The 21,372-nt window shown below is 28.6% G+C and overlaps 1 protein-coding gene and 1 non-coding gene across 3 annotated transcripts; one reads left to right on the top strand and one right to left on the bottom strand.

Annotated features, from left to right (window-relative positions):
• Positions 1-212: 212 nt before the first annotated feature.
• On the bottom strand, positions 213-6,680 carry GC6 (golgin Putative 6). Of its 2 annotated transcripts, XM_021443301.2 has the most exons (20): positions 6,542-6,680; positions 6,355-6,410; positions 5,887-5,939; positions 5,666-5,793; positions 5,502-5,554; positions 4,727-4,873; positions 4,556-4,629; positions 4,401-4,470; positions 4,072-4,125; positions 3,858-3,953; positions 3,629-3,679; positions 3,464-3,550; positions 3,213-3,326; positions 3,050-3,121; positions 2,788-2,973; positions 2,566-2,669; positions 2,337-2,385; positions 2,074-2,139; positions 1,209-1,967; positions 213-984 (listed from the first exon to the last, which is right to left on the bottom strand). In XM_021443301.2, exons 2-20 carry the CDS (start codon positions 6,376-6,378, stop codon positions 430-432), a joined length of 2,742 nt encoding a protein of 913 aa, XP_021298976.1. In that variant the 5' UTR covers positions 6,379-6,410; positions 6,542-6,680; the 3' UTR covers positions 213-429. The 2 variants fall into 2 exon arrangements, with proteins under 2 accessions (XP_021298976.1, XP_021298977.1); XM_021443302.1 differs by lacking the exons at positions 4,727-4,873; positions 5,502-5,554; positions 5,666-5,793; ... (1 more) ...; positions 6,355-6,410; positions 6,542-6,680 and having other exon boundaries at positions 4,401-4,463.
• Positions 6,681-9,693: 3,013 nt separating this feature from the next.
• Positions 9,694-9,786, top strand: LOC149526318 (small nucleolar RNA snoR8a). Its single transcript, XR_016352141.1, has one exon. It is a non-coding gene; the product is annotated as a small nucleolar RNA snoR8a (small nucleolar RNA).
• The last annotated feature ends 11,586 nt before the right edge of the window (positions 9,787-21,372 follow it).

Here is a 21,372-nt window from a genome sequence, read left to right as displayed (position 1 = left end):
CATTGTTTATAAAATTTTACACTCCAAGAATCGTCCAAGAAGAGAGATAAAAAATAGGAAGGAATAATCAGGAAAATTATTCTCTTTAATATGATTTATGCTTTGAATTTTATGTTTTTTTGTTTTTAATTTGAAAAAGGAAAAATTAGAACCTTATTTTTAAGTACGGAAAGGTCGAATAGCAATCATAGTTTAAATAAGATACGGTGATGAAAGCAAAACTAGAGATACCCAGAAAGGTCTAATAGCAATCATAATTTAAATCCAAATGAAGAAAAGATTAGTTAATGCATGGTGAACAATAAACTGTACAGTTCGCCACGAAATTTACAAATTTGCGAAGCTGACACCACGCAACCAGCCTTACCCCAATAGAGGTTGAAGAAGAACACATTACCATTTCTTATCGTGTAACTAACACGAGCTCCGTTAGTCTTCTTCCTCTTCATCATCATCTTCGGGCAGCCCCATATCATCTCCGATACCTTCAAGCAGTTTGTCCACATCCTCGCCTAGTTCCGATAACTTTGCACTCAACTTTTCCACCTTGCTCTGTTCTTGCCCAAGGCACACAAGCAAATCATTCAGCTCTGCTTCGCTTTCCTTCTGAGCTTCTTCCCTAGCTTCGGCCTTTATTGACTCGATATCAGGAGAGGTTGATGTACCTCCGCTCTTCAAGCCTTTCACCTCTTTTTCTAGGTGGAGATTGGTCTGTTCAAGACTATTGTAAGCATCAGATAGGCTCTTCAGATCAGACTCCAGCTTCCCAGCCAAATTCTGGTATATCGATGCCTCTGATTCGATCTTAGCTTTCTCTGCCTTGAGCATCTCTATCCTCTGAGATGCCTCCTGAAGATCTCTACGAAGGGTCTCCGCCTGGACCCTATCTGAGCCGCTGCCCACCCTTAACTCAGGTTGAGAATTCCCACTCCCACCAGTCCTTGCCAAATCCTCAGCCAAAGTGGCATTCCGGCCAAGAAGTTTCTATAAATAAAAAGCAGAAGGAAAACAGAAGATCAGATAGCTAAAAACATCCAATTAACGGTTCAGAACAGTGATCCAGAACATAGCTTATTAGTAAACACACCTGCAGTTAATCAACTCACCTGCAATTAACAAACAAAATTTGCTAACAGTGCTAATTCATACCAGTCTTTAACAGTTAAGTTGTTTCCAATTAAAGAGTTCTTTTTTGAAATTTCAATTACCTGTATCTCAGAGCATTGTTTCTCTACAAATGCCTTTAGCCGCTTGATATAGTCCTTGTCACTTTCTCCACCCTTTTGTTCCATTTCTGCAGGCACGACTGCCACATCACTCTTAGGGCGACTGTAAACATCTACAATGTTTTCTCGAATATACACTTCCAAACTCTTCACAAAATTAACAAACTGAGCATCAAATATTGATGTGAGGATTGGATGATCCTCATTCTTCTGATCTGACAAATCACTCTCTTCACCATCTTCAATCTCTGCCATACTGGCAGCAGTGGATCTTGTCAATGGTTTATGGGACTGAGCTGGCTTCACTGAAGAGAAAAGGAAGCTTTTCTGCATCTCATCAAACTTCAGAAAATATGCCGTAAGCCCAATTTTCTGGCTTATGGCATCAGCTATGGTAAAACCATCCTTTCCACTTTCACTAGATTTATTGTAAATCACACATTCTCCCAGGAGAACTGCAGCCAACCCCCTAACACACACAGTTGATGATGTATTTGACACCAACTCAAGCAGATACGTTAAGTGGGGGCGTGAATCTAAGAAGCACTGCACTGCACTCGGGTAATCTGCTAGCCATGTCACGAGCAGTTTCAAGATAATTGGTTGAACATATGAGTAACCTGGCTTCCCATCTTTATTTTTCATGGAAGAGGCAACAGCCAAGTACCTAACAATACGGTGCAGTAGTAGCTCTGGAGCTGCTAAGGATGGCATTGGTGCTTCAAGCTCAATTCGCAAAACCTGCATGATGTCCATTGAAATTAGATTACTGTAAAATAGAGGCAAAATTAGTTACAATTTTGTTCTAGATGCAAGTCAAAAAGAGACATCAAATGTGACAGCATACCCGTTCCTTGCACTGAGTGTTGTCCTTGAGTATGTGAGTAAGAACACTAGCAGCCCTGCAACAAGTCTGTATTTCACAAGATCAGCTGGATAATTCTCAGACATTAAGCACCATAAAGAAAATCTAATATTCTATATGGATATCAATATTTATAAAATCTTATACAATATCATAAGATGATCCAACAAATTTAGGCACTCTGCATAGTTTTTTTTTTCATTAAGTTGATGATGCATTATGGAGAAATGAGAACATTAGGTTACCTCAAGATCACCATCACTTTCACTCAGTGCTAGACCATGTAACAGCATGCTGCCACATATACAACGTAATTAAATAATTCCATCAAATAGAGTATTTATATGAAACAAGCAAATAGCAAAGTAAAACTTTAAGATTTAACCAGCTCCATAGAATTCAATACATTTCCTAGTCTGAATAGCCCAGTAATAGAGAAGTGCAGAACAGAAAGCATTTTATGAGCAAACAAACCTTCCAAATGACATGTTCACATCCTCCTCAAGGGGAGCATGAGCCATTGAATTTGGTTGAGGAATTAACGTGGATGCTAACATTGCTTGCCCATCCGAGTTTTTCTAGAAATAAGATCCAAATTCCCAATAAAGAAACACAGTTCACATACATGTGAGATACTTCTATGTAAATTATATAGGCATAATTATTAAACAAAAAAAAAAACACTATGATATGAACCTCACAAAAGTTCTTAAAGACATGGTCAGCTGCAATAAACTCTTGCATACTAGACGTTCGCAAAATGATTCGGAGAATAGAATTCAAAGCAGGTTCTACTTGTGGCTCCTCGCCAAGAACTTTGCTAGAAAGAGCATCCAGATTCTTGGGATTCCCAGCAACCAAATCACCAATGGACCTTAGTGCCTGGCAAAATATAATCATTAGAGAACGGTATGTGGAAATGAAGAAGAAGAAGAACAAATCTAGAGAACTGTCTTACTGAACAGCGCACAGCAATTGGAGCCCACTGGCTTTCAACACCCAGAATTAGCAGATAGTCCAACAACTTTTTCTACAATCAAGAAAACAGAAAACAAAATAATATGACACAAACAGATAGCTCTTCAGAAAGACAATTCAAGCAGATATGATTCGTGATAGACCTGAACTAGGACTGTTTTATTGGTGATCTTGTTTGAATCTTTTTGAGGATCAGCTTCTGAACCCCCCATCATCAACAAGTTAATGGTCTCCAACGCACTGAGTAAATTAATGGTCTACTGGCATGTTGTTTGTTTCATGGACAACAGCAAATAACCGGTAAGATTGTGATAACATGCAAAAGAATCAACAGGAATTGGCAATAGAGGAAAAACAGAAGCCATATAAAGTTATAAACACTTGAGTATCTAACCTTCTGTTGAGTGAAACTGTAAGTACTTCCTCTTAGTTTCAAGATTGATATTAATGGGTCAAAGCCCATAGTCTCCCTTAGTAGTACCTGAAATACATGTAAATTTAGAAGCAGAGAAAACCTCATAAATAGAGAACAACAATGAAAATAAAACACAGAGTAAACCTGATTTGATGCACTACTGCGAAGAAGATTGTTCAGCAACTCGAGACAGTCCTGTGCAAGAACAACATATGAGTACCTCGTTAATTCATTTATAGATTACTCGAACAGTAGCATAGCTAAATACATAGCTTAGCTAAACAAGCCACAGGTTAAAAAAAAAGAACGGTCTAACAGCAAACAAGCCAGAACAAGTTCACTGAAGTTTAAAAAAATAAATCCAATGAATCACCTGCACAACAACACCCCCTTCAGAACCTCCTTCCTCCTTAATAATACTAAAAATTTTCTCAAATGCACCTTCGAAGACCACAATCTTCTGAATCTCCTGTAATTATAGAACTCTCTCAATTAGCATGGCAATCAAACGTATATAAACAAGGTTCAGGTGCAAAAAGAAAAAATGAAGGGGGGGAAGGGGGGGTGCAATAAACCTAAAAGCTCACCTCAGCTTCACGAGTCAAGTATGTGAGAAGCAATAAGGCTTCATTTCTTATAACCTGTAAGGTCAACAGCGATCAACTTCATTAAAAAGAAAAGCAATTGCACAATATTATCAATAGCCTATGCCAATCAAATTTTGAGACAAGTTTCAAATTTTAGATCTTCATGTTTGATGATTACAATCTAAGTAAATGACAGAGACAGGAAATTTAGGTAAGATAAGCAGAAGGTTCCTGCAGAGTCATATTGCAACAAGCAGGCCTACAATAAGGCAGAACATAAACTTTAACAAAATTTGCAAGAGGATCATTTGGTGAATAAAGCTGTGTACCTCACGGTCCATCAGCATATCCATGAGACGAGTTATACCACGAGGAATGGACAGAATTGCTTCCTGTAACCTGAATAGGAACTCAGCAAGATGTTTTCGAGCAGAAACCAATGAAAAGACATTTAGAATGGAAAGGATTTCTGTAAGACTCATACCTAATTGGGGAATTAGTAAGAAGGGCTGTCAAAATTTGAAGAGTGTAATATCGCACATAGAAATCCTCCTCTGACTACAAAATCACCAACAGAAAAGATAATGACACTATTACAATAAAGATCCAAAATAACACATAAAGTAAGTTCCAGATCCATATATAAAAGTCTCACCAGCAAAGTTAGCAGAAGAGAAATGCTCTCTGATTCTCGGGAAAGCAAATCAGTATTCATTAAAGCTGGCTGAACCTCATTCGTAGGCCCTTTTGCATGATCAATAGGTGTCAAAGCACTAACCAGAGTCTCAAGGGCACCACGAACCTGCATAAAGGGAATGACTGGTATTCAATGATTTATCCATTTTCAGCAAAACTTCAATCAACAAAGTTGCACGGGGAGGATAAAGGAAAACAAAAGTATTTGGACTAAACAAAAACGAACCTGCAAAATACTATTCCCCAAGAACAATTACCAGAAATTCTTAGGTCATAAAATGGGAGGTGACCAGCAGGAAAATATGGAGTTGGGATTAAAAAGGCTTCCCCAAATAGAGGGGAACAGACTCATAGAAACATAAATAAAGATCATATTGCTAGATATCATCCAACTGTCAAACCCAACCATTAGACCCTTTCATGCTTCGGTAATAAAAACTAATACAGAATGTACTTACGTATTTTGAAAATTACAGATTTAATTCTCAACTTTTAATCCTCCGTAAAGACATTTTGAATGTTTCCTCCCCAACTTTTCCTCAAAAGAATTTTAATATTATTTTTCTCCCCTAACCAGAGTCTTAGAAGTGCCAAGAAGATATTTTTTATCAACAGCAGACTGCTGGATCAAAGTTCTCTCTGAGGTACCAGATATGCATTACTAAGAAACAGTGTACATGAAACAACAAGAGGAACAGATAGAGGAAACATAGCAAACAAGAGAGATCTAAAACCATTTCAACATCATCTCGTTCTTCCTTTAAGACACCCATGAGAACAGGAAAGCCTGCAAAAATGTAAATACTAGCTTTATTAAACAAGATAGAAACACATGACAAGAAAGACAGAGGAATTTAACTTCAGTACTAGCTTTATTGAACAAGGTAGAAACACACACCCATTGCTCCAAAAGCTAGCTGGGCAGCACGGCTTTCAGCCACAACGGACTGAAGCTCTGCAATAGCAGTCCTCCTGTCCTCCGCCAGGACACCATTACTTATGCGGTCGAGCAAGCGTTCAACATAGCTATTGACACGGGACAAATACTAAATCAGTTGCATCATCAACATCAAATATAAAAAAATAAACAGCAATTACTAATATTCTCATTTAACTTACCTATCTTCACTGGAACCAGAATTCTCATTGCCAAAAACAAATCCAACAACCCCCTGCCCAAGAACTCAGAGTTTAATACACATAATGATAAAACACCAAGATGACAGACTATCACATAAAAAATTCACTAATCGCTTCACTCTTAATCAAAGCAAAACAGAATCCATTCAAGCAACATAACATGCATGCATGACCTTAATCAAACTTTTACACACTTTTCGGGAAAATGCAGAATCCAAACAACGCTTTTCATAAGAATTTCAAGAGGCTACATCAAATTTATACGTATAAGACTCTCTGTTGTATTAAATTCGTTTATTTAGTTCATCACATTTATTTTAACATCAATCTTGGACTAAAACTAAATTAAAATTTCACATTTTTTGAAATCAAAAGCTTACTACAGTAAAATTTACTCCAATCAATCCTAAACAAAAATAATTGTAGAAATTAAGCAGAGAAAATTACCTTATAACGCGACGCCAAATCCATCTTCGAAGCTCAACTAAGGAGCACAGACAATCCTGAAGAGATAAAAAAAAAAAAAAAGAAAGCCGAAGCGTTAAGTAATTAAACAAAAGCTAATTGACCTAATTGAAGCTGATAATTAGGTATTAAAAAAATAAGGGCAAAAAATGGGAAAAATTGGAGAAACCTGCAGAGGATCGAGTGAAGTGAAAAGAGAAGGAAAAAGACAGAGAGAGGGATCTCAATTCAATTTGGATCTGCGTTTCACGTGGATTTTGATCGTCGTTTTTCTGACTTTGGCGAGTCTGCGATTATCAAAGGGAAACATGATTGAGCCAAAAAAAAATTGAAAAACAGATGAAACGTTGACGTATTATCAACAACTTGGGCCCCCCGAGGCCTTCTTGATTATTTGATTCGGGCCCTTCATAGGTGTGATGAATAGTGGGCTACCAGCCCAACATGAGGGGTAATGATCTTATGTCCACGGATAAGGTACCCGAACCTTATTAAATTAAAATATAATTAAATTATAATTACTTAAATAAAATTTAAAAATATAATTCAAACTCATATCTTAATATTTTAAAATTATTCTTTAAATATCCGAACTCGTTAAATATCCATTGAAGGTTAGGAATGGAAAAAAATCAACATATATATCTTTAATTAAGTGAAAACAAATAAATATAATTTCTTTTAATAAAATATCAAAAAAATGAATTTGATTAAATTTATAAGATATCGCCATTGATCTTATAACCTAATAATAACATTCCTTTACCTCTTTTTTTTACTATTTTTATTTAGGTGGAAGTTTTGTACCAATTTTTTTGTATTTACCCATTTAATTTTTATTTTTAATAAATATAGACTTTGTAGAAAGAATTTAAACTTGAGATATTTGGTTATTTGATAGAATAATTAAAGTCCCTTTCGATTGATTTTTTACTATTTTTTTATTTTTAAAATGAATAGAGAACAAAAAATAATAAATAAATAGATAACAAAAGTATCAATCAAGAGGAATTATTTCATTTTAATAGAGGTTTGATTTACTCTAAATTTCTTGAATAACTAATAAAAAGGATTTTACTAATTAACTAAAATTTTAACACCAAGGAGCCTTTTCGGCTAACTTTATTAGATTTTTTATAAAGAAATTTAAAATCAAGATCTTTGATTTCTTTTTATACAATAATCAAGATTTCATTAGATTGATATTTTTACTATTTTTTATTTTCAATGAATAAAGATAAAAATAAAAAAAATCAATCAAATGAAGATATTTCATTTTAATAAAGGTTTGATGTCTTCCAAATTTCTTATATAACCAACTAAAAAGATTTCACTATTTTGCTGATATTTTCAAAGTTGGAGACCTTCTTTTAATTAACTTTATTAGATATTAATATTTTTTAATTAAAATCTCTTTTTACCTAAAACCTTGAAAAGATGAGAAAAAGTTAAAAGACATTTTCAAGTACCATTTGCACTAAAGAACGTACCCCCTTTATATGGGGAAATGGTGCTTCACCAAATTGACTTATATAGCTTGTAATTTTTTTAAGTTGCGTTAGGTATAATTGAAGAGATAGTATATTTTTTATAATGTATTTAAATAAATTACATTGTAATATTTATTTTGTAGTAAATTATTGTAATATCATATTGCAATATCGTCATATTATAACCAATAGATGTAATACGATTACAATCCAAAATCAATATAATCAGATTTCCTTACATTCTACAATGTAGTCAAATATATTTTTACTTTTCAACTTCGTTGCTTTGTTAAAGATATTTTATAATATTATAATTACTTTTTAATTTAGATTTCAAGGGATGTCTTTTTGTTACTTTCAGTTGTCATTTTATATTAGATGATGAATGGTGAGTGTCAATAAAATTTATATTGTCATGTAAAAAAAAATAAAAATAAAATATATAATATAAGAAATTATATTAAAAATAAAAATAAAATATATAAGATTATAATAAGAAATGAAAATAATATATATGACATTAAAAATATATTTATAAAATGATATTATATTAAAATTAATAATAAAAAAACAAGTATTTTAAACTTATATTTTAATAAATAAAAATAATTCTAAAAATTGACATTACATTCTTAATAAAGTAATTGTAAATCAAATGCTATAATTCTAATAATTACTTTACTTATATACCAAATATTACAATATTATATTCTCTACAATCACATTACTTATAATCACATTACATTATAAGAAACTAAATCTCACCTTAATCCCTTTCAAGTTTTAATTCAATCTTACAAAAAGTGTGTGTTCATGTTGATTAATTAATCCCTTTCGACCCAAAGAAAAAGCCAAAACTTCTAAGCCTTAAATTAGGTATTGATTTGATGATATCCCAAGGCTCAAGACATCTAAATCAAGGGAAAATGGTTAAAATATCATATAAATAACATAATTTTAAAAAAATCAAAAGACCCTCCAATCCTTGTACTCTTCAATTTTATTCAATTTAGTTTCTATATTCAAAATCGAAGTAATTTACGTCCTTGATTTTGAGAATTCATCAATTTAATCCTTTCCCTAAGGGCATCTAATTTTACCGTTAAAAGCTGACGTCATTGCTAATATCAATGCTGATGTGTTATATTTTGATGACATGGTATTTGAGATGATGATGTGGCAAGTCACATAAAACTTAACGATAACGTGGCAATGCCATGTGGCACTATACGATGACGTGATAGTACTGATGTGGTGTTAACATGTTGACATGACAGTGCCACATGATAGATTAAAAATTTTTTCAAAAAAAAAAATTCTCCCATATCATAGGGATTAAATTGAACAAAATATATAATATATATGGACTAATTTGAACAAAATTAAGATGTTGAGGAACTAAATTGAAAAAAATATTTGAAAAATACAAATCTTTAAGTAGATTATTGATATACTTATTAATAAGTCAAATATTTAAGTGTAAAAGATTTATGATGTTAAAACATATAAATAAATATTTTCTTACTTGATTATTTGATTTTATAATATGTAAATTAATTTATATTTTTTACAAAAATTAAATTTGAATACTACTTCTATAAAAAAAGTTTTGAAAAGAATTTCGTACTTGAAATTAAATTTAGATGAATAACTTATATTACATTAATATAAACTAATATAAAATAACTAAATAAATTCTTTTTTCTTCTACTTAAAACAGTATCAAAATTTAAAATTTATTTAACTTAACTTTTAACTTCAGCTAAAGTCAAATTAACAAAATATATTAATTTATTTTTTCTTTTAAAAAAATGAAGAACACAGATAGATAGAGTTAGTGATAATTATCAAAATAATTATTCGTTTTGACTAGCTTAATTTGGATATGACAAACCTCTCATTACAACCATAGAATCTGAGCTTCACCATTTTAATTTTTTATTTATTTTTAAAATTTTTATTTTATTGAATATTTCAAGTTATATTTTTTAAATTGAAATTTCTTAGATTAAAGATTGCATTTATGGTTGATAAAGTTAAATATAATTGTAAATATTTGTACCATTTTATTTTATTAACAAATTTTTTATAGATCTAAATGAATAATTTAAATTTAAATTTAGCAAAATTTGATTGTGGTATTTGAATTTAAATAAAATCGTTTCATAAGAAATTTTGAGTAAATTTAAATAAAAAATTAAATTAGATAAGAGTTGAATAATTGCAAAAGAATGAATATTTGTAAATTGTGAAAGTTGTAACTAAATCAATATATTTTGCTAATTTGAGTAAATTTAAATAAAAGATAAATTAGGTAAGAGTTGACTAATTTTTTTAAAAAATGTGTATTTATAAATTGTGAAAGTTGTAACTAAATCAATATATTTAGTTATTTTATATTATTTTATTTTAACATAATGCATCTTATTAATCTAAATTTGACTTTAATTATGAAATTTTTTCAATTTTTTTTTTATAAAATGAGAATTCAAACTGAATTTTTGTAAAAAAAGATAAATTAATTTACATATTCTAAAATCAAATAACCAAGTAAGAAAATATTTATATATATATATATATATTAACATTACAAATTTTTTACATTTAAATATTTGGCTTATTGATAAGCATATCAATAATCTACTTAAAAAATTATACTTTTAAAATATTTTTTTAATTTAGTCCCTTAACATCTTAATTTTGTTCGATTTAGTCCCTGTAGTATATATTTTTGTTCAATTTAATCCATATGACGTGATAGATTTTTTTTTAAAATTTTTATTGATCTGTTATGTGGTACTAACATGTCAGCATGTCAGTGCCACATCAGCACTGTCACATCATACTGACATGTTAGCATGTCAGTACCATGGCAACATTGCCACATCATCGTATAGTGCCACGTGCCTTTGTCACATCATCATTCGATGCCATATGGCATGCCACTTCATCATCTCAAACGCCATGTCATCAAAATGTGACATGCCAGTGCTGACATCAGCACTGATGTTATCCTTTAACAGTAAATTTGGATGTCGTCAAGGGGAGAAACTAAATTGATGTAATTCTCAAAATTAAGAGACTAAATTACTTTGATTTTGAGTACAAAGATTAAATTGAATAAAATTAAAGAGTACAAAAACTAGAAAAGTCTTTGGACAGAAAAAACACTTAACAAATGTGCCCATCTCAATCAAACTCCCCACTCAACAATGTCTTTCGTCCACATCAACCGGCCAAGACTGGCCTTGGTCCAAAAAGAAAAAAAATAAGGCATGTGCCTCACCTCTAGTTCATGAAATAAGTAAAATAACATTCAAAGTAATGGTATTTCCATGTTATCGTGAGATTTCTACTTTAACCTACACCTCTCAAGTCATTTCACAAAAACAGACTAAAATAAGTCATGACATAATTTAATACGTGACTGATGATGGAATGATGAAGATTTTTTTTTTTTAGGGTTTCAATCAATAATTCAAACCACAAATACACGACAAAAACATCACTACTAAAACCTCTTTTAAGATAATACTTTGAAAAGCCTAATGCTTGTCCGTATCAAAAGGGTATTGGCAAAGAGCAGTCCCCTTCAACTCACCTCACATTTGAACATGACAAATAAGATGCTATCAGTTTCAATAATATATATATATATATATATATATGAGGTTGTCTTTATTTATTAAACAAAAATTTGACAATATATTTTTATTTTTATTTAAATGTTAATTAATCATTATTTAATTAAGAATTGGGACCCTAAATGTTCAAAATTAGATAAAAAAAATTTAGGGGGTGGATTAATATTAAAGAAATCAAGAAATTGTGGCCACTAGGCCCATCATTTTCCTAGCAACTTTGGTAGTGGTAGTGCTCCCATTTAAATACTGTCATGTGTTCTTATGTTTTGTACGGAGAAGCAAATGGCACAAGCTATGAGACCAACAGGGCTTTTGAGGGAGACAAAAAGTTGTCGACAGATAGAGCACCAAAGCCCTGGAAAATAAAAAAAAAAAAGAAATGTCATGTCGGAAACTTTACGATTTGCTGCACAAAAGAGGGCTGCTGCAGCATGCTCCATAAAGAAAAAGAATTCATAAAATAAGGTTTGGAAATACAGTAGCAATTAAAGATTTGTCATGAGATTCATGACACTAATTAGGGTTTCAAGAGAACTAAAAAAAAACAAAAACAAAAGAAAACCCATTGTCTGAATGGCTTTTGCATCGTTGAAACTTTAGATGTTATAATTCAAGTACCAAAATTGAATGGAATTTAAAATTAAAATCCTGCTAAGGTCAAAAATAGGGTATTAACGTTAATTATTTTTCAATTTTGATTTAGATTGAATTCGGTTTGAAATTATCGGAAGGCGTAAGGTGTTTTATTTAAAAGTAATAATTGAATGTGATTAAGCACCAATTCCACATGGCTAATTACAATAACAAATTCGAGGGTAATGAAATCAGAGTTGCAAAAAGAAAAATGTTAGTACATATGATGTTTGGATCATTTGATGCCTTTGTCATGAGATTCATGACTAAAATTAGGGTTTCAAGAGAGTTTAAAATTTATAAATAATTTTTTAAAAAAAACACTATAGTTTGAATACTTTTGCAATCTTGAAACTTTAGATGTTATAATAATTCAAGTCTCAAAATTGAATGAAATTTGATACGAAGACTCTATTATGACCAAAGATAAGATATTAACATCAATTATCTCTCAATTCTGATTCCGATTGAATTTAGTTTAGAATTATCAAGAGACCTAAAATGTTTGCTTTAAAAGTAATAACGGAACATGATTAAGCACTAATTCCGAATGTTTTACCGAGGACTTAATCATTTCAAGACTTAGTGAACTTGAAAATTTGCAAATAAAAACAAAGAAATGGTTGCTTCATTGTCAAAACTATTGTGAACAAAAAAGGGACGTGTCCACCACCCAATTTTCCTTATCCTACCAATATTAATTGGAGAAGATGCAAAGACTTTGATGTTTAGACGAAAACAAAGAGTGAGGAATGGGGAAATATTTTGGTTGTCAATTCCATGCACGAAAACAGAAAGCTCTGCTTCAAAAAGATGCTTATTTTTCTACTAATCAATCCAAAAACAAAGAAAAGAAGAAAAAGGACTTGTGCTTCTTCAAGTCAAAAAAAAAGTGATGCATGCTTAGCAAAGGAAAAAGATAGCTCAACTGGCCCAGTCTATAAGTAGATAATACGTATACTTGTCATATTCTTGACTCTATTTTGAAATTTTCAATTTACCCTATTTTTAAATTAAGAGTAAACTTTACTTACATTTAGATGTGAGTCAAAGTCGGTTGCAATTGATGTAGTTGAATTAATTGGCAAAATTCATTTAATTTGGATCAAGTAATTCGATTAAAGAGGTCGGTTATGTCAAGTCGGTTTAATTAAAAAATTTAAAATCGGTTAACCGAGTTAACAGATTTTGTATTACTATTTTTTTAATTGTATTCTTGCATGTATTTAAATTGACAAAATTTGAATTTAATTAGCATTTAAATTAACGGTAAACTCCATTTATGTCTAGAAGTGAGTAAAAGTCGATTAAAATCGACTTAATTGAATTAATTGACAATTTTGGATTAATTAAGATTGGTTAATTTGATTAAGCAGGTCGATTATGTCGAGTCGGTTCGATTTGGTTAAAAATTTGAAATTGATTAATTGAATTATTTGACTTTGTATTTAATATTTTTTTAATATTATTCCTGCATGTATATCATTCATATAGTTTTACAAATCAAGGGTCCATATTGCATTATCAACGAACGAAAAATAAAATACAAATAGTATATAATCTCATTACTATTTTTTTATTTTAAATTTTATTTATTTATTTATTTATATAAGTATATAATCTATACCAATATTCAATTTCCGAATGCAACAAAAAAAATCAATTTATATAGTAAATCTTTATTTAAACATTAATTATATCATTGATGTAATCATGTAAAATTTTTATATACAATTAAACGTAATGTAAAATTATATCAAAATTTCCTTATTTACAAGATATGTGACCATCAATTTCATCTGACTTATTTATTCAAAAATTTAAAAAATATGAAAGAGTTATTTATTAATTAATTTGTTTCATCTAATAAATCTCTTACAAAAATTACCCTAATAATTTGATTAATACAATTTTCATCACCAAAAAATTAAAATAAGATTACAAATTAAAATAAGTCCCTTAAAGCATGAAATTTATTATACAAATACAAATATATAATAACCTCTTCCCTTTTAAAGCTTAGAAAACTAATAAGTCCTAATGTCATACAACTCTAAGGCTACAAGACTTAAGCCCTTATCTAATTATCTAACTATATAAGAGCTTAACAACTAAGTATCCTTTAATCTAAATATCTAATACGTCTTAATAACAACAATCAAATAACTCTCTTTTCTTTAAGCTTAGAATTTTCTAAGCTCTTTACTCGATGAGCACTCTCCACTCTCACTCACGACGACTCATCACCACATCAATGTCTAGTCTCTTCTCGATCGTCGATCGAGTCATCATCAATCCACAATAATCAAATTGATTAGGTTCATGATCACAAGTGCATGGTATTCAAATTTCAAAAGTCAAATGCCATATTAACAATGTTTTATTACCAAAACAATTATTTATATACAGGGATTAATAATGTAATAATCAAGATTTATTTACTAATTACCTAATTTAAGTTAATATTTAATTGTTAGGTAATATCAATAAACACTTATTTAATGTACTTACCCAAAAATATATATAATTAACACTCATTTGTTGCTAAGTTATTAAAGTTTGAGTTTAAATTATATTACTAACTTCTTTCGAACTTTTTCTAGATTTTTATATTAACTTTTAATAATTGTTTTTTATTAGTTTTTGGTATTAAGAATTATACTAATTTATCAATGATATTATTTTTTCTTAAAAAATATTAAAAAAAACTCTAATGCCAAATCTTTTTTCTTAATTTTATTATAGTCAAATGTGGATATTTAATTTGAAACAAAAAAAATTATTATTTTTACTAACTTTTAGTAAATATTTAAAATTTTTCCCAAAATATGATTATATTAACCATAAAACAATATAACGCCAATAATTTTTCAAAATAAACAAATAAAAAAATTAAAAGTAATAAAAATATTAGTTAGGTCGATTAAATGTAAGTCGGGTTTGTGTAAAACTCAATCAATTTGGTTAAATTTTCTTATTGATTTAACAGATTGCTCACCCCTACTTACATCTCTTGTAATTTTAGTTCTTTCCATGATACATTGTGGTTTCTTTTTCCTAATTAGCACTTTGATGATATCTTTTTATCCCATTAACATCTTGTGGATAACTTCGGTTCCTATAGGGGTTAGGTTGTGAATTTTACCTAATAAAATTATCAAAATACTCTAAATTCAAAGTTATAACCTATTTAATCACATTTGAGGGTATTTTTATAATTTTATTAGGTAAAATTAATTGTCTAACTTGAGTAAAAAGAAGTTATCCATAAAATGCTAATTGAGACAAAAAATGTGTTAATTAAGGAAAAAAAAAACTACATATATAGTATCATTAAAAAAAGTTAAAATTGTAAGAGGTGTAAGTGAAATTTACTCTTAAATTAAAATTATTTAAATACATAATAATTTATTTATATAAGTAATCGGTTTTGGATCAAATATAAAAATTGAATTATACGAATGTGATAAGAAAGAAAAAGGTGAAATCAAAAGATTAAAAGGTAAATTCCAGCTGAAGTAGGCACATTTATGCTTTTTTTGGATTTGAGGAAGCTTGTTTGAGATAAAGGGAACTTCCTATGAACATCCAACCAAGGGTCCCTTTCGAAATTACCCATGAAAGTGGGAGAACCTAAATAGGGTTCAAAGACGACAAATGAACTCTTCCAATACGGCGGGCGACTGCTGGAGAGGAAAGTGGACGAGGTCACACATGGTGTGAAGATCTCAACATGGACGACTTTGGGTAGGAAAATGTCTAACAAATCTCACCAACAAACTAAATTCCACAGCCTGATGACTCCAAGTGGGAAAATTACATAGTCTTTGCTTGAATTTATGCCCACGGCACCCTAAAAGTAGATGGAAATCAAGATTTTTTTATATTATCATTATTATGATATGTGAATATGTCACGTTAATGTCGCATACTTTATAAATACATTTAAAATAAAAATATAAGAGTTTGATCGAACGTGATAAAAAAATATTATTTAAATTTTTTAAAATAATTTAAATTTTTTTTGATATTATTCTTTTTTTTATTTAGTTTTCAATGTTCAATTCAAAATTAGCTGTCAAGTAAGATATTATAATGAAAATAACCCAAAACCCCAAAGCAAAGGTTTGTTTCTTCCATCCAAATATGGAGCTAAACTTCATCAATAATAGTTAATAAACTTTCTTGTAAACTTAGCCATACAAATCTCTCTAGCAATGATGGAGTTTACAATGTGTTTTAAAGAACAAAAAAGACAATAAGTCCGGCTATATGCCTTCATCAAATAATGCAATACAACAAATTGGCTAAAGCACCAAAGCTACTAACCTTTAGCCCACAACTTGCCAAAGCAAATTATTAAGTTGCAACGTTTCCCATGAAGGAAAGAGGAAGGGCAAAGGCAAAATGTAGGGATTGGGGAACCATCCCCTTCAAACCCTTCCAAAAACAAGATTTGCCATTATTTGTGGCAAATTCCATTCAAGAGGAAGAATATGCTTTGTTTTTTTTTTCTTTCTTGCTTTTTCTGTCTTAGCCCTATAAAGAACCAACAAAATGTATTGGATTCATTTGGACTGAATTTTCCAGGAAGCTACCTAGAAACAACACTATGCACATGCCTAGTGTCCATTGTTATTAGGCACATTCCTTGGTGGCATCCCACATTAATTGATTCTTTCTCATCCCATTTTGGCTTACCATATCAAAGTATTTATTTGTATATATTTGTTTATCCATTAGTAGAAAAACAGGAAACATAAAAAATAAAAGAAAAAAAAAACAGTTCATCATATGCTGTCCCATTGAAGGGAATATGAAAACTTGCCCTCATTCTCATAAGTAAACTTGCACCATAAAAAGCATTGTGATTTTTTGTTTTGGAATTTCTATTTTAATTTAAAATAAATAGTGGGTCTGTTTAATTGTGGAATATTGGGTCATCCATTATTATTTTTAATTTCTTAAGCATATGTAATAAAAATTTTGATTGCTAATTCTAAAAACCAAATATCCGCATATCTTTAGATACCTATTCCTTCTCCACTTCCTTTTTTAACTATCGATTGGGATAGGGAGATTTAAATTTAAATTTCTTTAAGTTATAGGCAGGTTGCATAATTAATTAATTAATTGATTAATTAATTAATGGAAAAGATACCAAACAATTGTAGAACAGAAAAAGAGAAGAAGGAGAGAAAGAGAGAGAGAGAGAGGGGTTAAAATATTGTAATTTACATCATGGTAAATAATTTAATAAAGTAAGTCAAGTGATGTGAGGATTCCAAGCAAATGTGAACTTAGCTTTCAAAGGTTCTTTTTCATCACTTTATATAAACCAATTGGGATTTGGAAGAGTGTACTTCAAAGACAAATGGCAAAGCTACAATTTGAGAAGAACTCAAGGAGAATATTTTGTCCTTTATGCCTCTTAATCTTGAATACTGCTAGAACAATAATACTATATATATGCTCTCTCTTTCCACACTATGCTTGTCTTCCCAATGTTAATTAATTACTTAAATTGACACTAGGAATCATTGTATTTTTATTATTTCTCTATTTTTTTAATATATTTATTTATGAGTTTATATATGATTTCATTGTCCAAGTACCAATTTTATACATTATCATGTACAGATAGTATATCCAATATAATCTCTTTATTTATTTGATAAAATATGGGATCTCCTTATTGGTTGCTTTAAAAATTACATTAAAATTAAGCCACAATCCTTCACTAGGAAATCAGAGTTGAGAAAATTCAAAAGGTCTACATTCATTAATGTTTGCACTATACAAACTCAACTACTTCGAAGATATTAATGAATGGCTATTGCTAATTGGCTAGAATCAATTAATTTCATTGGAAAAGAGGCACAAATGTCCAAATGACAATTTGAGAAAACCTTGCCATTTAGGGCAAATCATAGGAGTAGAGTTTTTCTGAAGGTTTGGGTTCTTTTTGAAAACTTTATAGTACTAAGAAAATGTTACCATTAATTTATTAATTTAATTATGGTCAATGAAGGGGAAAAAAATTAAGTTGGGGAATCTCTGGCCAGCACCAAAGCATTTATAACATAAATGAAAGAGACATTAAAAAGGGCAAAAAAACCAAATGATTTCAACAGCTTGGAAATATGTTGATTTGTTCAATGAGTATTGGTCTACAACAATTTTTAAGTCTATTCAAGCTCACCCATTAATAAAGGTTTTTAACTTTATTAATGTAATAATGGGTTTTTGTTAAAAATAGACACCTTTTAAGATTATTATATTAATTATAATATCTTCTTTTAATGTATTAAAATTCATCACATGAGTTGTCAAAGATGACATTAATACAAAAATATTATTATAAATAAAATTTTAACTTGCCTTAAATAGTGATATGAGGATACTCGTATTTAAAATAATTTTGAGATGGCTAATTTAGAGTAGGAAACTTTCTTCATGAAGGCTTTTATTAAGGATTCAACTAAGTGTTTATAAGACTATTTAAGAATAATTAAAATATTATTTTAGAAAAAATTTTGTATTATTAATACACTATTTTCATCAAATGTAAGAAGAGACAAAAAAATTAATTATAAATTTCTTTTTTTAAATATAATGTTAATTATTGACTTAATGTTAAGAGCTTATGTTTTCAACTCAAAAACTCATGTTTATACTCCCGAAATCCATTCTATCGACTCAATTTTACAACCTATAGAGAATAAAGATCCTTACATTGTTTCGAATTTATTCTTATCTCTCATAAGATCCCACATGAGATTCGTGACATTAACATCTTCATAATAATAATAATATGAGAACAAAAATGAAAACTTTTTTCTTTGACTATAAAGGTAAAAATTCAGGGTTTATATATGATGATCACTTAATTATAAAGTATAAAGATAAAAGTTTAAAAATCTTTCAAAACAAATATTTTTAAGAATTCTTTATTTTTAAATTTATTTATTAAAAAATCGATAACATTTGATTCACAAATAGCACATACAATTTATATACTAACAATGCATTAAATATAAATCTGAAAAACTTAATTATCTTTTTTTGAAAGTCATTATTTTCTTAATGTCTAAGCATTACTAATGTTCACACCATATACTTTTGTCTTATAAAAACTTTTCCCTCCTAAATATTATTATTTTCTAAATTTCAAAATGAAAATTAGCTAGCCCATGTATTCTTGCTCCTAAAACTTCTCTAAATTTAGTATAGAATCCTCAAATCACTCATATTTTTTCAAAAAAAAAAATTAAAAAGATTTTATCCTTTTTCTTTGCGTAAAATTCCAACCAAAAAGATTTTGCTACATTATTCTTACCAATTTCAAATCAATCCCAACCAAGAAGGCCACGTTTGGCTTACCAAAATTCTTTTGCCCTTTTTCAAATAAAGCAACAAAAAAAAAATTGAACTCAAAAATGTTTATGGCAGGCATAGACCAGTTCAAATAGCAAAATGACCAAAACACCCTTCTCTTACACTTGAACAAACGAACGCTCCTTCAAGGGACATTCTCGTAAAAAAACAACCTCGAATAACAAAGATTTTCCTTAGGCCTTTTACTCGGAAAATTATGCAGTAAGGTCATCATTTTTTACCTTACTGTAAGTTTAATTAATAAAGATCATCAGATCTATAAGATTAAATTATAGTCATTGATTTAAAATTTATAAAAAAATTGGTAAATTAATTCAACTGGTAAACAAAAAATTCTCTTTTTGATGGACTCTTTTTATGCTTTATTAATGAAAATTATTTATTTGCATTTCTTTTATTATTAGTTGAAATTTCGCATTATCATTATAATAAATTAAAAAATCAAATTTTAAAATATATAATAATAAAAACAAAAACATATACAATTTAAAATTATCATTAAAAAACTTAGACAAAGTTTTTAAAAGTTATGATTAAAAATCCTTAACGTAAATCAATAAGAATTGAAATAATTAATTAAATAAAAAAAATCTAATTTTAGTAAAAAATAAATATTTAAATTTATATTTTCAGACAAAAAGTGTTTAACGATATATAAATTTTAATTTTTAAACAAAGAATAATAAGGATTAAAATAATTATAGTTTAAAATAGATATAGAAAAATCTTAACGTAAAATTATAAGAATTGACGTCAAACTTATAAATATAAAATAATTAAATTTTAAATCTTAACATAAATATATGAGGGTTAACATAATAAGTCAATTAAGTAAAAAAAATTTAATTTTATTAAAAAATAAATATTTAAATTTATATTCTTGAAATAAAAATATTTAACGATATATAAGTTTTAATTTTTAAATAAAAATAATAAGGATAAAAATAATTATAGTTTAAAATTAACATAGATAAACCTTGACGTAAAACTGTAAGAATTAATGTAAGAACTTGTAAAGGTGGAATAATTAAATTTTAAATATTAACGTAAATATGTGAGAGTTAACATAATAAGTTAATTAAGCAAAATAGTCTAATTTTAACGAAAAATAAGTATTTATATTTATATTATTAAGCTAAAATAATGTAACAATATATAAATTTTAATTTTTAAATAAAATAATAAAGATAAAAATAATTATAGTATAAAATTGACATAAGTAAGTTTTAACGTAAAACTATAAGAGTTGATGTAAAAATTTATAAAAGTAGAATAACTAAATTTTAAATCTTAACGTAAATGTATGAGAGTTAACGTAACAAGTCTATTGAGTAAAAAAAAAATCTAATTTTAGTGAAAAATAAATATTTAAATATATATTCTTGGACTAAAAGTGTTTAACGATATATAAATTTTATTTTTTAAATAAATAATAATAATATAAATAATTATAGTTCAAAATTAGCATAGATAAATCTTGACGTAAAATTATAATAGTTGACGTAAAAACTTATAAAGGTGGAATAACTAAATTTTAAATATTAACGTAAATGTGTGAGAGTTAACGTAATAAATTAATTAAGTAAAAAAGTCTAATTTTAATAAAAAATAAGTATTTATATTTATATTATCGGGCTAAAAATATGTAACGATATTTAAATTTTTATGTTAAATAAAAATAATAAAGATAAAAATAATTATAGTTAAAAGTTAGTATTGAAAAGGTTTGACGTAAAATTGTAAAAATTAACATAAAATTTTATAAAAGTGAGATAAAAAAATTAAAATTTTAACGTAAATATGTGAGAGTTAACGTAATAAGTGATAATAATAAT

This window comes from Theobroma umbraticum, unplaced genomic scaffold (assembly GCF_002168275.2).
Source record: "Theobroma umbraticum cultivar Fairchild unplaced genomic scaffold, ASM216827v3 scaffold_239.0, whole genome shotgun sequence".
Lineage (NCBI taxonomy): Eukaryota > Viridiplantae > Streptophyta > Magnoliopsida > Malvales > Malvaceae > Theobroma > Theobroma umbraticum.
The sequence above is the reverse complement of the archived record's forward strand: the minus strand, read 5'-3'. Positions and strand labels throughout refer to the sequence as shown.